At 39.9% G+C, this 16,829-nt stretch overlaps 1 protein-coding gene across 2 annotated transcripts in view; it reads left to right on the plus strand.

The window, feature by feature from the left end:
* mypn (myopalladin) overlaps positions 1-16,829 on the plus strand; it is a 58,001-nt gene that overhangs the window by 23,686 nt on the left and 17,486 nt on the right. For both annotated transcript variants that reach the window (XM_057848092.1, XM_057848093.1), the window contains exons 6-12: positions 3,325-3,399; positions 3,498-3,639; positions 3,751-3,774; positions 4,128-4,244; positions 4,313-5,012; positions 8,838-9,875; positions 14,700-14,832. In XM_057848092.1, the coding sequence (XP_057704075.1) occupies positions 3,325-3,399; positions 3,498-3,639; positions 3,751-3,774; positions 4,128-4,244; positions 4,313-5,012; positions 8,838-9,875; positions 14,700-14,832 (2,229 nt within the window). The remainder of the gene's footprint in view (positions 1-3,324; positions 3,400-3,497; positions 3,640-3,750; positions 3,775-4,127; positions 4,245-4,312; positions 5,013-8,837; positions 9,876-14,699; positions 14,833-16,829) is intronic.

A 16,829-nucleotide genomic window follows, 5' to 3' on the forward strand; every position in this document is an offset into this window, starting at 1 on the left:
ACAACTGGAACAATAACTGAATAACTAATTAGCACATGAATTTTAATTGTTATTTACACCTGTAGCGCTGCAATGCATGTCAGGTGGCATGTGTTACCTATTAAACCAAATAAATCAACAAAGCCACAGGATGCAAAATAAAGGAAAAAAGTAGCAGCTTATAGTCCGAAAATTACGATAGTTAACCTTGATTTAGGGCTACAGCTACCCATTATTTTAGCAGTCGATTAATCTGTCAACTAGTTAGTTCAAATAATCAAGTAATCGGGTAAAAAGAGCATTAAATGCGAATACAAAATCAAATTCCTGAGCGTTTCTTTAAATTATGCAGGATTGCTTGTTCATTAAAAAAAATATCTTTGCTTAACCTCAAACAATGTGAAAAATAAATAAATACATGACTAAGTACAACAAAAGAACAACTGGCTAACTTGCATAGCCAAAGTCCGCTAGCTTAAATTCATAAAATGTTAACTTTTTAATTTTTTTTTTTTTTTTACAGTGCTTAGCAATCCGTTCAAAGACATATTCCCACAAAAAGAAACATACCTATAAACTAAATTACCAAAACATAATAAAAATGTTAGCTAAAACCAAAACTTACCATATGTTGATCTCGACAGGGAGCAGCTGAATTCAGCCATATTAAATGCGTTATGCCATATTCACAGTTGCCACTACAGGGCAGTGTATCCACCCAAATCAATAAAACTAAATACAAACACTTTCAAAACAAACTATTACAAGACTACTTTAATTAAACCAACACTCGAAGCAGCAACATTTGATTGGAAGCTTTTTCTCATCGAATTACTCGAGTTAATTGAATAATTGTCGCAGCCAATGTTCCCTCTAAGCTGCACGCGTGCGCAATCGGTTTTGGTGCGGGTCGATACGGCAACGCGAAGCTCCCATTGCTGCGTTCGATATGGCAACGCGACGCTCCCATTGGTGGGTTACTGCACCACGATTGTATACAATTGTGAGGTGCATGAGCTGGGTGGGTGTGGAGAAAAATAAAGAGTGAAAAGTGAGCTAGACTCCTGTGCGGATTTACAGAAGCAACATTCTGCTGCCAATTTTTGCTAGAGCTACAGTATTTTAAATAGTATCCTAATTTTAGAACTGATATAATGTAGTTAATTAGACCAACAAAATTGTTTTCTGTACCATTTTGTAACGTAACTCAATGAGCAACAGGTTTCTAGCCAATAATGCGACTCACTTCACTTCACTTACGCTATGTAGCCCATACGCGCCTTTTAGGTTAGCTAGCCAACAACAGTGCAGCGGAGTGGAGACTCAAATGCTAACCCCTTAACATGGCGAAAGGAACGGGCAGCGATACTACACTCATCAAGCCAAAGTAAAACAGAAATGCGGTTCTTTTAAGATGGAATGGCTGTCAGAGTACAGTATGTGCAAATAGAAGAGCAAGTGGTGGAACTGAGTGAGGTTTTTTTTTCTGTTTTTTTTTTTTTTAACCTGTCTTGTATAGCTGCTTTGACAAGGAGAATAGTAATCTTGAGTGTCCTTATAGTCTGAACAGTTTTAATATGGGCATTTGAACTACTCCCAATACTCACCTATGCCACAATTGGACCTTTTCCAGGCCAAAGCAGGGCTCTTCTAATGGTTATAGCAGGACTCTCACATATAACATGGTACAAATCTCATGACAGTGTGACTTCTTTTTCATTTTAAGAGGGCCAAATCAATTATATTAAAGTGATCCTCTAACTTAAATACATGTAGGCTCTAATAAACCACAATTGTTCTCTTGTACTAAAATATGTTGTTAGAAACACATAAAATGTTAAATCGATGGCAATATTTTATAATATTTAGTCCATATTTTGACCGTTAGTTGGCGCCATGGTTTGCGGGCTCGCAGTGATGACGTCATTGGGATCTTTCCAAATGTGTAGCGTGTTCAACAATTGCTTATTGCTGCCTAAACTCGCGAAGTAAAATGCCACGATGTGCTGCTTTTGGATGCAATTTCCAGTCAAATGGAAACAAGGGGAGTCAAGTGAGTGGTCAAGGTGGAATTATTATTTTTAGTGAATAAATGTGCATAAGTGGAAGCTTCTCCCCTTTTTGGTACTTTTATACACGTATCCTAGCTACCACTCGTTAAAATGTACAAGACATGGATTACACAAGGTGTGCTCTTTGGCCTGTACTGTATGTAAAGCACACGACAGCTCTGGATGCTAACAATCTACATAATTATATTGGGATAAGTTTGAAAACGCAATATGCTTACCTTGAATATCTGCTAATCAAACCGGAGTTCCGAACAACATACACTCTGCTCCCAACCGGAGTATCACCAGTTTTGCCCAACTTTTGTCTTATCAGGTATTTGCTGCACGCATTTTTCCCTGAAGCTCGTCTTGTGAACGACCAACAGTGCTGTCCTGCTCTTCACTTTTCAGATCTGGTTCAAATAGGAAGGGTAGAACTGACGACATGTTGGGAAAGCTAACGAGTGACACACTGGAATTTCGGCAACAGGACCAGTGACGTCACGCACTGCGACGCAACAAGAATGGCGACCTATTACTTAAAATAATTTTACAAACTTTAATAAAACAAAAACATTAAGAGGGGCTTTAATATCAAATTATTATAACTCATACTAACATTTATCTTTTAAGAATTACTTGTCTTAAAAATAGAGGATCCCTTTAAAAGTAAACTAATGCAAATTGGTGCTGTATTTTCATTCTTGTAACAAGCAATGTAACTTGCTATGATTCAAGGTTTTGAACAGGCGTGATGCTGGTGTGTGGCCACAGCGTACACACCTGATGTTGCTCACAGTGGTCCTCAGTGTGCTCAGCGACCTTGTGTGTCCGCTCAGACACATGAAAAATTAGAGGGAACATTGGTTGCAGCACTACCTTGATTTAATGTGTACTCTAGCAACCCTGTTATGCATATGATCGAAAAGACAATTAGTTTAAAAGAAAAAACAATTCTCGACTTATTTAGATAAGTAAGTTTGTCCTCTTGATCAGCAGTTCCACCTAGCTAAACAGCTAGTTTCTGCTCCTGAAAAATGACAAACATTAGTACGGAGTTACAACCCTGTTGCTGTGAACGAGCCAAATATTGTAATCAAATACATCACGTTACAAATAAAATCACGATTGATCTATAAACTGAGCTAATCACGCCTTTGTTTATCACCTATTATTAATATCTAGCTGAAAACCAGAGAAGTGAAAGCTTATTTTTCCAAAATTTTGAAACCAAAATGTCCTCCGAGTCTGGAATGACCTATAATGTCTATTTTGTGTGTCTTACTGTGTCCAGAGTCAGTCACCTAACTTCAACCCACTGCAAGGCTTCAACGGGCAAGCCATCATGGCTGCCCCTGTTTTTACAAAGGTTGAATTCATTTATTAAAAAAAAACAAAAAAAACAAATTTGACTTCATTATGTTGTTGCCTAGATGTCACGTCACACCCTTTTTTTCTCACCTCCAGAGTCTGCAGGACGTGGAAGCCTCAGAAGGGCAGCTGGTGGTGCTAGAGTGCCGTGTGAAGGGAGTACCGTCCCCTCGAGTGGACTGGTACAAAGGGGCAAAATTCATTGAAGACTCGCCTGATTTTAGGATACTGCAAAAAAGTAAGCACAGACCACCTGTAAGAATGGAAGGCTACAAAAACAAAACATGAGTTGAAGACAGCATTCAAAGTCTACTTTTAATCACTATTATTTCCCATTTCTTCTCTCCAGAACCCAGATCTCCAGCTGAATCAGGTAATTCTTGTAGAATTCTTTATTTATTGGGAGAAAATTTGTTCTTGTAATTATAGTGCTGTGTGCATACATACTGTTCTGAAGTGTTTAGTCCTTGGTGGAGACTTCTGCTCCTCTTCTGTACGCAAGCCAAGGCAGCTTTGCTGTGCTTGTGCACCTTATAAGGTAGTCTTTCATCTTGTGTCAAAGCACCATGGCAGATCATCTCAACCTGCCTTAGCTTCAAATAGACTCAGAAATTCTCAGCGCTACTTTGTCAAACAAGCTATTTTCCATCTCTCTCGCAAGGCTCAACAACAATCACATCCAAGCAATTTTACCATGTGAGTATCACCTTTTTTTTTTTTACCCAGAGGAAATATGTACGCTGGTCATCGCAGAGGTCTTTCCTGAAGATTCGGAGATGTTTACTTGCACTGCAAGCAACGCCTACGGAAAAACGTCAAGTACTGCAGCGGTTAAGGTCAAAGGTAATACTTCTGTTTTACATAGGAACTCAGGCAAAAGACTAAATTTACTACTTATGTGCTTTTTGCAGCTAATGGTGGTAATAACCATGCAATTAGGCCTTTTTGCACTTTAACTGTGGAGCCCAGTCGAGTCCAAGAACCTTCTGTATCAGATCTCGCCATCCCAATTTTAAAAACCCAAACAGAGACTGCTCTGACCAGTAACAGCAAACCCCACTCAAGTACCATCCGCTTGGATCCATTAGTCAATAGTGCCTTACGCTTGGATCCATTAAGCACTAGCACTCTTCGTCTGCACCCTAATAGCTCTAGCATGCTCCGACCGGACAGCAGCTTGTCAGGTAGCCAGAGTCTAAGCTCTCGCTGTGTTAGCACCCCCAACTTGGACCCTATCAGCTTTAATCAGGAACTTCCAGATAAAACAAAACCACTGGCTGCTCACCCAAAACTCTTTAGTACTCCACTTGTAGTTGACCAGGAAGCTCTGGTAACATCCCCTGATGCTATTTCCAATCATAAGGCAACCTCTAGCCATCAGAATGGGACATCTGTAACGCTGCCTCTCCCCAATCCACCTCCTAACTCTTGCCTGAAGTCAGGTGTCTTGACCAACCACAAAGACTCACGCTCCAGCTCCAGAGTCGGTCTGCGTGTACACTTCAAACTGCCCGAGGATGACGAGGGTGAGCAAAGTGAAACATCTGCACCATCTGATGAAGACAGTTCGGTCAACAAAGGACCACCACCGGTGCTGGCAAAACCTAAACTGTAAGTATAACTTTAGAGAAGCTTTTATGCTAAACCATTCATTTACAGTGGGGCAAATAAGTATTTAGTCAACCACTAATTGTGCAAGTTTTCCCACTTGAAAATATTAGAGAGGCCTGTAACTGTCAACATGGCTAAACCTCAAACATGAGAGACAGAATGTGGAAAAAAAAAAACTGAAAATCACATTGTTTGATTTTTAAAGAATTTATTTGCAAATCATGGTGGAAAATAAGTATTTGGTCAATACCAAAAGTTCATCTCAATACTTTGTTAAGTACCCTTTGTTGGCAATAACGGTTGGCAAACGGTTGTAACTCTTCACAAGCTTTTCACACACTGTTGCTGGTATTTTGGCCCATTCATCCATGCAGATCTCCTCTAGAGCAGTGATGTTTTGGGGCTGTCATTGGGCAACACGGACTTACAACTCCATCCACAGATTTTCTATGGGGTTGAGATCTGGAGACTGTCTAGGCCACTCCAGGACCTTGAAATGTTTCTTACGAAGCCACTCCTTTGTTGCCCTGGCTGTGTGTTTGGGATCATTGTCATGCTGAAAGACCCAGCCACGTCTCATCTTCAATGCCCTTGCTGATGGAAGGAGATTTTCAATCAAGATCTCTCGATACATGGCCCCATTCATTCTTTTCTTTACACAGATCAGTCTTCCTGGTCCCTTTGCAGAAAAACAGCCCCAAAGCATGATGTTTCCACCCCCGTGCTTCACAGTGGGTATGGTGTTCTTCGGATGCAATTCAATATTCTTTCTCCTCCAAACACGAGAACCTGTGTTTCTACCAAAAAGTTCTATTTTGGTTTCATCTGAACATAACACATTCTCCCAGTCCTCTTCTGGATCATCCAAATGCTCTCCAGTGAACCGCAGACGGGGCTGGACATGTACTTTCTTCAGCAGGGGAACACGTCTGGCAGTGCAGGATTTGAGTCCCTGGCGGCGCATTGTGTTACTGATAGTAGCCTTTGTTACTGTGGTCCCAGCTCTCTGTCGGTCATTCACTAGGTCCCCACGTGTGGTTCTGGGATTTTTGCTCACCGTTCTTGTTATCATTTTGACGCTACGGGGTGAGATCTTGCATGGAGCCCCAGATCGAGGGAGATTATCAGTGGTCTTGTATGTCTTCCATTTTCTAATAATTGCTCCCACACTGGATTTCTTTACACTTTGCAGATTCAGTCTTCACAGCCTGGTGCACGTCTACAATTTTGTCTCTGGTGTCCTTCGACAGCTCTTTGGTCTTGTCCATAGTGGAGTTTGGAGTGTGACTGACTGACATTGTGGACAGGTGTCTTTTATACTGATAATGAGTTAAAACAGGTGCCATTAATACAGGTAACAAGTGGATTCTCGTTAGACCTCGTTAGACCTCATTACAAGAAGTTAGACCTCTTTGACAGCCAGAAATCTTGCATGTTTGTAGGTGACCAAATACTTATTTTCCACTCTAATTTGGAAATAAATTCTTTAAAAATCAAAAAATGTGATTTTCTGTTTTTTTTCCCCACATTCCGTCCCTCATGGTTGAAGTTTACCCATATTGACAATTACAGGCCTCGCTAATATTTTCAAGTGGGAGAACTTGCACAATTAGTGGTTGACTAAATACTTATTTGCCCCACTGTAGATATATTTTTCATCTACAGGTAAGGCTCAGAATATCTTGTCTTTGCCCTAGTTGTTTTGATTAAAATACATCACACAAAGTTCATGGACACGTCATTCAAGAAAAGTTTAGGGCAAGTGACTATTTTTTGTCATAAATAAAAACATATATTATTACTGCATATTGTAGCATCTAAAAGGACAACACCAACTTGGTGATGATAATGCACAGTCAGCCGAAAAACAGATTATTTGCAGTTCATTTTACTCTCCTCGACACCACGAACTGTATTAAAAAAAAAAAAGTTGCGTGAAAGTTTAAGATGACGCTCGCCACGCTAAATGCTAATGCTAACACGAATGATATGCTAATGCGTTGTGTGCATAATTCGTTATTATGGCTCGAAATCAATCAGTCAATCAATCAATCAATCAACGCTGTTATACTCTTACACCGTTATTAATAACACTGGCTGCCATTGAAAGTGTTTGACATCCAATCCATTTTGTCAAAATGCACTGGACAACCAGCACCCTCAATGGCACTGAATCTTCAGCATTCACAGCCAGTCCTCCTAGTTTAAATGAATCATGGTGAGGAGTGAAATATTATGAAATCTAAAGTCTATTTTGTTTTTTAATTACCTCTGCCAGTAGGTGAAACATATGGAAACATATGACTAAAATTGTTTGCTAAAAATTAGTTTCAATTGCTCTTTAAGTCTCCTCTGGCAGAGGGTTCCCTTACTTACCCCCCCCGTCATTTTTTGCATGCTATCCCCATTAAAATATGAAAACCTATAAATGTTTGGGTGGTTTTAGTTAAAGCAGACGCTGTTTTAATATCCGTGTGATTTTGACAAAGATCAGATCACATTTGATGGAGATTTTATGCAGAAATGTGAGAAATCCCAAAAGGTTCAGATACTTTTTAATACCACTGTACATGGAAAACGCGTCTCTACTGACGGAATTTTCAAGTTACGAAACTACTTCCAGAACCAATTAATTCCGTAAGTCGAGGTACGACTGTATTTCATTGCTTATTATTGGGACCATTAAGATTTATTTTACACAATTTCATTGTACAACTGTATAATGACAATAAAAGGCTATTCTATTCTATTCTATTCTATTCTATTCTATTCTATTCTATTCTATTCTATTCTAATTCACTTTTTTTTTTTTTTTTTTTACTCGTAACTAAAGTGTATCTGCAGTTTGTGCATGGCGCGCATGCTTGTACGAGCACGAAAACATAAAGCAATGAGCTTTTGGCTCATCAAATCAGCACCAGAAACGTAAAAACCATTAATACCAAGTCTTAAGTGGGTTAGAAAAGTGTATTTGCCAAGTGGAGAATAGGCAGAGGCTTGGTGAAACGTAGACGTGTACAGGTGTGTGTTCGCCCACTGTAGTCGACCCGAATCCTCTCTATTGAAGGTAAGAAAAAGGGCTTTTAGGGGCAGTCTCAGGAAAAATGTCAGAGCTCTGTGTACTCATCAGGGCATTGGTGAAGCATGCATGGAATAAAAAAGTTTGTTTTTTTTAATTAAATTTAAAAATCCCGTATAGTTCCTTTAAATAAGAAACATTTTTATGTTATGCCGAATATCAGTTGCAGAGGGAACCCTTGAGAAATCACATTTTTATCTTACATAAGATCAACATTTGATCCTCCCCCTCCTGTCTTGTCCAAATAAAAGTGCTCCTCCTTAACCTCAACTATTAGTCGCAAGTCACTAATCCATGCAAGTAGAGCTCAAATGTGGACCTTCAGACTTTCCAAAACTAAGGATGGCATTTTCTACTTGTAAGTTAATGTGCATTTATCATATTTTTTCTAAGCAGTTTCTGTTTACACTTCAAATTTCTTATGAGGTCAGGTCAAAAAAATATTCCTACTACTGCATTGGTTTTCGTCAATATGTCTATTGAAGCCATTGAATATAATGTGAACTGTAACTTTAGGGTGCATATTGAGAAAGGTATGCGATTATCCAGTATTGTTTTGTGTCCAACTAGCTAGTGGTCCTTAAAAGGCCAGACTATCTTTGCGCCGACTTTGGCTCACTCCTCCTTTGCCTTTACAGGACTGGCCAGCAGTAATTCATTTGAAAACAGCTCTGAGCCTCCCTCATAATAACCTTGTATAGAGTCTTCCCAGCTTATTTCTCATCCCGCTTGTACTTGATTGACAGGGACCCAGCGCAGCTCCAGCTCCTTCACAACCAGGTTCTTTTGGAGCAGCAGCAAGAGAGTGATCCCCCAAGCCACAGCCACAATCAGCCTTCATTCCAGATAAAGCCAGAGGCGCCAAACCGTCGGGAAAGTTCACCTTGGTCCCTTAGAGAAAATCGGGATTCCCATTCGATTTCCTTGAACAACAACTCCCAGATGACGCCCAAATCTGGAGCTTCCCACACTATGACACCCCCTGCACTTTCACCAAGTTCTGCTCCTACGATCAGCACTGGTCCCCCACTGTTAAGATCCACTCAATCCACTCCCCAGGCTCTAACGTCCTCCCTGGCAACGCTCCTTCCACCCGTGCCGCAGTTAAACACATCTCCGCCAGTCAGTGGTGCACCTTTGACGCAGATGAACACCATCCATGCTTCCCACCTCAACTTATCCGCAACGGTTATTGCTAGAGCCGCTCCCACCAATCAGTTTTCCTCTCAGTTAGTATCAAATCCCAGTTTAACCTCTACAGATTCAACGGCGGCCTCATATCACGTCACATCTCCGGCCACTTACCTGAGAAGCACCCACGCCTCTCTCATGAATCTCACCGCGACCTCACAGGCTTTTAACTACACCCGACCTAAAGAGTTTATCACCGCTCAAACTTTGTCACCTGTCAGAAGTCCCTCCCCAACAGAATCCCCGGTTCCGCTTCTCCACGAACTGGCAGCAGAGCTCAACTCCTCCGCTGCCAGCTCACCGACGCTCCCGCCGTTCTCAGCGCCGAACAGGACCTTTCCTATAAGAGTCCTCCGGTCTCCTACAAGTCCCCCAACTCTCATATCCTCACCCACGCCGAGTTCGGCACCAACCTTAAACAACACGTTCGCCATTAGAGCCCAGTCGCCACCCCAGGCTTCCTCTCCTACCTCCAGCAGCTCCACACCGAGCCCAATCCAGAATCCAGTGGCTTTCCTGAGCTCCATCTTGCCTTCTCTGACCCCATCTCAGCCTACCAACTCCATGGGCCTTCCCAAAGGAGCACCTTTCGGGTACGTTACACATGACCGTATGCATTATAAGAGTGATGGACTGTAAAAAAACAAACTAACAACAACAACAAAAAGTTTTAAAGGGATCCACGGAAGGAAAGACTTGTAGTTCTTAAAAGATAAACGTTATTATGAGTTAAAATAATTTGGTATTGAAACCCCTCTTGATGTTTTCGTTTTTATACAATTTGTAAAATTAGTTTAACTATTAGGTCGCCATTGTTGTTGACGTCACACGGTTACGCTGACGGTTTTCCAGAGTATGACTCTATGACATAAACATGTCATCTGTTCAACCCTTTCAATTTGAACCGTAGAGGAACATTAATGAGCATGACAGCACTGTCGATATTTCACAAAGCGAGCAGCAAAAGCAAAATGAACGGGAAAGACGGGATGAGATGTGATGAGAGTAGGAAAAAAACGGTCTTCTGACAAAATGTGCTACACCGGCGAAACGTCCAACAAAAAGCGAATTTGACACCCAAAGTACTACTGTGCGCTTTCGGCTTGTTTTGTTTAGATGCATATAGACAGAACATACTAAAGATGCTTTTGAAAAGACTTAAACATAGTAATATAAAGTATAGGTGGTTTAAAATACTTGACATGACTAATGTGGTCAACAGATCAAAAATCTGCTTTAAAGGTACCACAACACAATGCTTACAAGTATGAAAGGGAAACACATGCAAAAAGTATTTTAGTGGGGGCCGGATGTATGGGGGGAGCCGGGGTGGGCACGGCCCACCCAGACGTGAGTCGTGCCCACCCAGTCAAAATGTGGGGAATATCCATTGTAGCGTCGCACTGGATATAGAGAATGCACGGAGAGTTGGTCCCACCTACTTTTTTTATTGCAGGATTAACGGTTACTGTTGGGCGCAACCACGCCAAACAAGCAATCACCAAAATAAGCTGTTTTTCCAACCTCGTTTGTTATCTGCGCGCTTCCTCTCTCTCCTCCAGACACATTCTCTCAGTCGGACATCCGGGCATTAATGACGTCACCAGCCACAACAAAGCGTCGCCACATTGAAATGGGGGCAAAACACGAGTCACAAGCAGTTGCTTTGTTGTGCATTGTAGTACAAACACATTGAACTTTTGTCTTATTTACGGTCTTTTTTTCCGTCGGAATGACTAAAAGTTGCCGTGTTGCGGGTTGTAACACAAGGAAGAGTTCAGAGCCGCATTTGAAGTTCTTCATTCTTCCTCGTGAGAAGAAAAGGACAAGCAAATGGCTGAAAGCAATCAATCAATCGAGGAACAGTAAAAGAAGACGGTTCCGTGGACGATTCTCGCCAGTGGGAACCTAAATTCAGGCACATTTACGTTTGCAGCCGACATTTTATTACTGGTGAGTAAACTTTAATCGATTTTTTTCGCGCCAATAAGCTGCCAGGATTCAATAGACTAGGCAGTGGTTATTAGAGGCGTGCGAAATTTCCAATTCTTAGATTCGCGATTTGGCCGTGGAAGATTCAAGAACGATTCACAAATATCCAAATTCCGATTATTGAATTATACCAGGTAAAGCAGAAGTAAAACACAGTCAGCGCGGTCTTTGGGACGTAATGAGGAACGGACGGAGAGTAAATATCATGTTCAACTCATGCCGCTGGATAAAAAAAAACAATCATACCTGACTGCGGCTGACAAACAACGCCCAGTTGCTAGTTGCTACAAACATACGGCTACAGTAGATATCATATATATATGTAGAACTAGATGCAAAATGACATACGACGTCGGTGTTAGAACTTGTATTATTGAACAGAGATGCGAAATGACAGACTTTCCGGCATAAGTAAACAACCGCGATCTTAAAGCAGTAGACCTCTCTAGAAGGCTGTGTTGTAGCGAACTATCTAAAATACTCCTAAATCGGCATAATCTTGTCTTGAATCTATCTTTAAATGATGAAATAGGTTTAAAACTTTGACAAAAGTAGACAGAAGGGAAATTATGGAATAACGGGAGCAATTTTAACAACTGTAACAGTTGATTCACAACATTAAATTAATTGAATGTAGTTTAAAGCTGCTGATACAGAATGGGGACTGGACTTTTTTATTTACTGTTATTTTCGTATATTTGTTTACTGTTATATGGTAACTTGACACTGAAATAGTAGTTTGGTTTAGCCTGAGAGAATTTTTGAACAATTTTGGAACTAATGTAGAAAACTTTTTTTTTTTTAAAGGAGGGGGGTGCATCAGTAATCGTTTTATAATCGAATCGAAGCATCTGAATCATAATCATAATCGAATCGTTAGGTGCTCAAAGATTCCCAGCTCTAGTGGTTATTATTACCGTAACTGACAACTCGCAAAGCGTTATTTTTCTTTTGTCGTGAACTGCTCTGATCGGTCAATCGGTATATTAATGGCCTGGTGGGAATTGGTTATTTTGCCGTGACGTTTTCACAGCTAAATAACGCTTGGAGGCGAATTACCGGTGTTCTGCCAAAATCTTCTACATCGACGAAACGTCCTACATTGGTCGAATTTGACACCCAAAGTACTACCGTGCGCTCTAAACTTGTTTTGTTTGGATGCATACAGGAATAACGTACTAAAAGAATGCCTGCAGAAAATACTTAAATGTAGTTATATCAAATAAGGACGGTTTAAATACGCTACGTGACTAAAGCGGTCAACTGCTTCAAAGCTTAACACAAAAAAACACCAGTTAAAAGTATGAGAGGGTAATACATGCAAAAAGTATCTTTGAGGCAATGAAAAGGCTCTAAATAACAAAATAAAAACAAAAATAGTGAGTACTCGCCGCTTCTAACCGATGTGCGCATGCGTGTGGATGCCTGCGTAAGCGCGCTGAGCATTATTGTATAGGACGTTTCGCCGGGTAGTAAGGAATGGCCGGTTACAGCAGAAATAATCACTCTGTATATACTACCAGTTTTCCTAGTTCCACACAGTACATATTCCACGTAATTGATAAAGGTCAACTTACTGGGTAACTTTATGAGGTAGTTGTAGATGTTTCCGAACTCCACTGCAGGCAATTCCTTTGGATTGTTTATCCAGCTATCAGCTGCGACTTTGTATGGGCAGATTTGCAGGCCAATACACGCTAATTTTAAGTTGTATCGCCTCCTCGCGTATGTCGGCAGTGACTCGTGATAATAATAAGTCATGTTTAAGACGTTTTTATGAAAAAGACAGCTGAAATATATGAATTTCAGACAACGTATGTCTACAAATGTTTACCTGTGTGTGCCCCCATCTCAAAATGGCGACACGTTGCTATGCGAGATGACGTCATCGTGACATCACGTCGACTGCGAGAATAAGTAGATAGATGAATGAAAAGACAAAACAAAAAACAAATAAACCCCCCCAAAATTAATGCAGCCTCAACGGGACACAAGCCAGTGTCCTACCTGCGCCGGTCCCAAGCCCGGAGAAATGCAGAGGGTAAAAACAAGCCTGCATTGAGGGTGCCCCCTCAAGATTTCTTAGTGCCCACTCTGGTGGGTAAACCTAGATCCGGGCCTGTCAATGAAAAGGTAATAAAAGACAAATAGTAAGTACTCGCCGCTTTTAACCGATGTGCGCATGTGTTGGACGTCTCGCCGCGTAGAAAGAATTGCAGAACACCGGTAGTGTTCGTCGAGTGATGCGTGCCGAGCGTCCTTCGCGCACATTAGACATGACACCCTCTGTAGGTCAAAACATGTACTAAATATGACAGATTTTTAAATCAATGATTTTATGTGTTTCGAATAACACGCAGAGGTCGGTAGAGTAGCCAAAAATATAATTCAAGTAAGATTAGCGTTACTTCAAAATAATATTTCTCAAGTATAAGCAGTCATCCAAAAAAATGTACTCAAGTACAAGTAAAAAAGTATCCAGTGAAAAGAATACTCAAGTAATGAGTAACATTTTGAGTAACAGCTTATTTTTGTTAGATTTTTTTTTTTTTAAATAATGGTATTCTTTTTCTATCAGCGCAAACTTATCAATGAACTATTGTTATAATGGTACTGTACGATAAGCCATTACATAACCACATTAAGCCAAATAAATAATTTTTTAAAAAATCATTAAATCAAAGAGAGAGAAAAAAACCAGAAATGAAGCATTATTCGTCCAAGGAGCATGAATGCTCTGCCCTCTAGTGGACAAAATAGTTCCTAATTTGAGTAGTGAATACTGGAGTTCCTTCACAGTTACTATGATGAAATTAAAAAGGATCATATCTCCGGTTTTCCGTGGTCAATCGGTGCAAATAAAAATGGGAGAGAGTTTTAACGCCGTGATTTCGATTCACGTTGAGGGCAGCGCTCTATGTCAAATACCTCATTTACGGTGCTTTAAAGACGCATTATTGAACAGGCTTGCGTGATCATTGAACGGCAAGCTTGCGTCTGATTGGTGCAGTGGAGTCATGTGATTATTGTTGCGACGTCTCATTGGTGAAATTAGTAGTGCTACTCTTGGCAATAGCATCGCTAGCAAAAAAAAAAAAAATCTAATATGTAGATTAGAATAAAGAGGAAAAATGTAATGAGTCTTGTGTAGCCCAAAGTAGCGGAGTAAGAGTAGCGTTTTTTTCTTCACAAATATACTCAAGTAAAAGTAAAAAGTATGGCTTTGTAATTTTTCTCAGAAAGTTACTCAAGTAAATGTAACGTACTACATGTAATGCGTTACTACCCACCTCTGATAACATGTTTTAGTAATAGAGAACAGTTGTGGCTTATTAGAGCCTACAAGTCTTTTAGTCCGAGGTTCCCTTTAAAAACATATCAAACTTACGATAACATACTACTCATACTTTTTCTCATGTCTTAAGGGTAAATAAGAAGATGGCAAGGACGCGCCAGCCACCAACTGAAAACAATCGTGAAAGCAAAGACATTCTTCTTCATGAGATTGAGAGGAAAATGCAATTTAAAAATGATGTTCCCTTTTTTGCCCATCAACAGGTATCAAACACCCCTTCACTTAGTTGACTAATAGAGTAGTTTGACATATTAGTACATGTATTCGCTAATTTTAAACTAACAAATAGCATAGTTTAGCCTGTTTTACAGTTATGTGGACATGAATTATTTTAAAGAGCAGAACACAGATCTTATATTGTTAATTCCATTTGACCTAAAAGCTCAGCATTTTGTAGTATTTTAAAAGTTGAGCTTGTTAGATTAATTGAGAATTTGATAATTTTACAAATACAGTGATCCCTTGTTTTTTGTGGTTAATGGGGACACCCCCAAAAATCGAAACTCTTGAAGTAGAGGCGGAGCTTATTTACATTACTATTATTTATTTAGCTATTTATTTGTTTGGTGTGTTCAATGTATTTATTCAGATTTAACAGCAATGGAAAGAGATACATATAAGACATGTTTAAAAAAATACCTAATATGTATATTTTAATAAATGGTATATAGCATATATATATATATATATCACTTCAAATGTAATAATTATGATATACATTAAATAAACAGTATATAAAAGAAAACAATGATTTGTACATGTATACAACATCCATAAATCTTAACATTTTAAAAATACTGTATTTTTTGTTTTTGTTATTTTTAATTGAAAAAATCTGCGATAGACTAAGGGGGCGCAAAGTTTCAAGCGTGATATAGTGAGGGATCACTGTACTGACTTTCTTTTGTCCCCCAAGATCATCAAAAATAATTATTTTTTGGTTTTTATTTTTCCATGAACAATTTATTGAACCCCACCTAAAATAAACATACTTGGAATTTCAGCAATACAACGTATATACGATATAATGTATCACAACATGCATTGTAATGTATTATAGAGGTAGTCCCCAGGTTACGTATGAGTTCCATTCCTACGCTGGTGATATAACCCGAAATTTCGCGTAAATCGGAAGTAACCCTTTCAGTACCCCTACAAAATAACTATCCAAAAAGTCCAAAAGTATTGTATTTTGTTTAATGATGGAGGATACACTGCCCTCTGGTGGCAGCATTGGGTCTGGCTGTACTGTCGTCTTATGACAGAGGAGCAGACTCTTGTCTGACATGGATAAAGGACAGCTGCACCCTGGTTTGGCCCACATAAGTCTGTAAGTTAGTTGAATTTTTCTGTTATCCCAGACAATGGGTTTTAGGTTGTTTTATTTACCTGACGTGTTTAAGCGACGACTTCCACCTTCATCAGAGTGTCACTGATTTTGGTGTGACGTGTCATTTATCAGCTGATGGTGAAGGAGTGTGAGAAGGGGACAGCAATAAGTCATACAAGGGCAACAAAAGAACAAGCGCAACAGGTACACCACAAGTCAGCTATCACTGACTACTGCAAAAGGGAAAATCACATTATGAACTGGGAAAAGGCCAGAGTCATCCAAAGAAAACAAACATCAGCACTGGATCAGGGAGGCCATTGAAATCTGCAAGCGGCGTTCGAGGACTATCAACAGGGACGAGGCGGCGTACATGCTCTCTACCACCTGGACCAGCATCCTGGAAGAGTAAAGTGACAGCAGAGGGCGTGACTCGCCTGTCTTATCTGACAGGTGAGTCACGCCTTCATCCATCAGCTGATAAATGACCTGTCACACCAACACCAGTGACACTCTGATGAAGGCGGAAGTAGTCGCCGAAACATGTCAGGTAAATAAAACAACCTAAAACACATTGTCTGGGATAAAAGAAAAAAAAAATCAACTAATCTATAACTGTAGACAAAATTAATTTAATACAACTACTGTAACTAAGGCTGTAAGTTGTTTCAGCTAATATATGTTTGTGTATGCATTTGTAATTAAATTAGAGCTACAGTTTGTGGAGTTGTGTATGAGCGTTTTGCTATGAAAATTGTAAATACGTTAGCATTCGTAGCAAATAAGATAGCAGACTTCTGTTAGGCAAATTAAGCTAATTTAATCTTCTAAATTTACATCTTGATGGATATTTGAACACCAATCGTTTTT

Source organism: Corythoichthys intestinalis, chromosome 10 (assembly GCF_030265065.1).
Source record: "Corythoichthys intestinalis isolate RoL2023-P3 chromosome 10, ASM3026506v1, whole genome shotgun sequence".
In the NCBI taxonomy this organism is placed as follows: Eukaryota; Metazoa; Chordata; class Actinopteri; order Syngnathiformes; family Syngnathidae; genus Corythoichthys; species Corythoichthys intestinalis.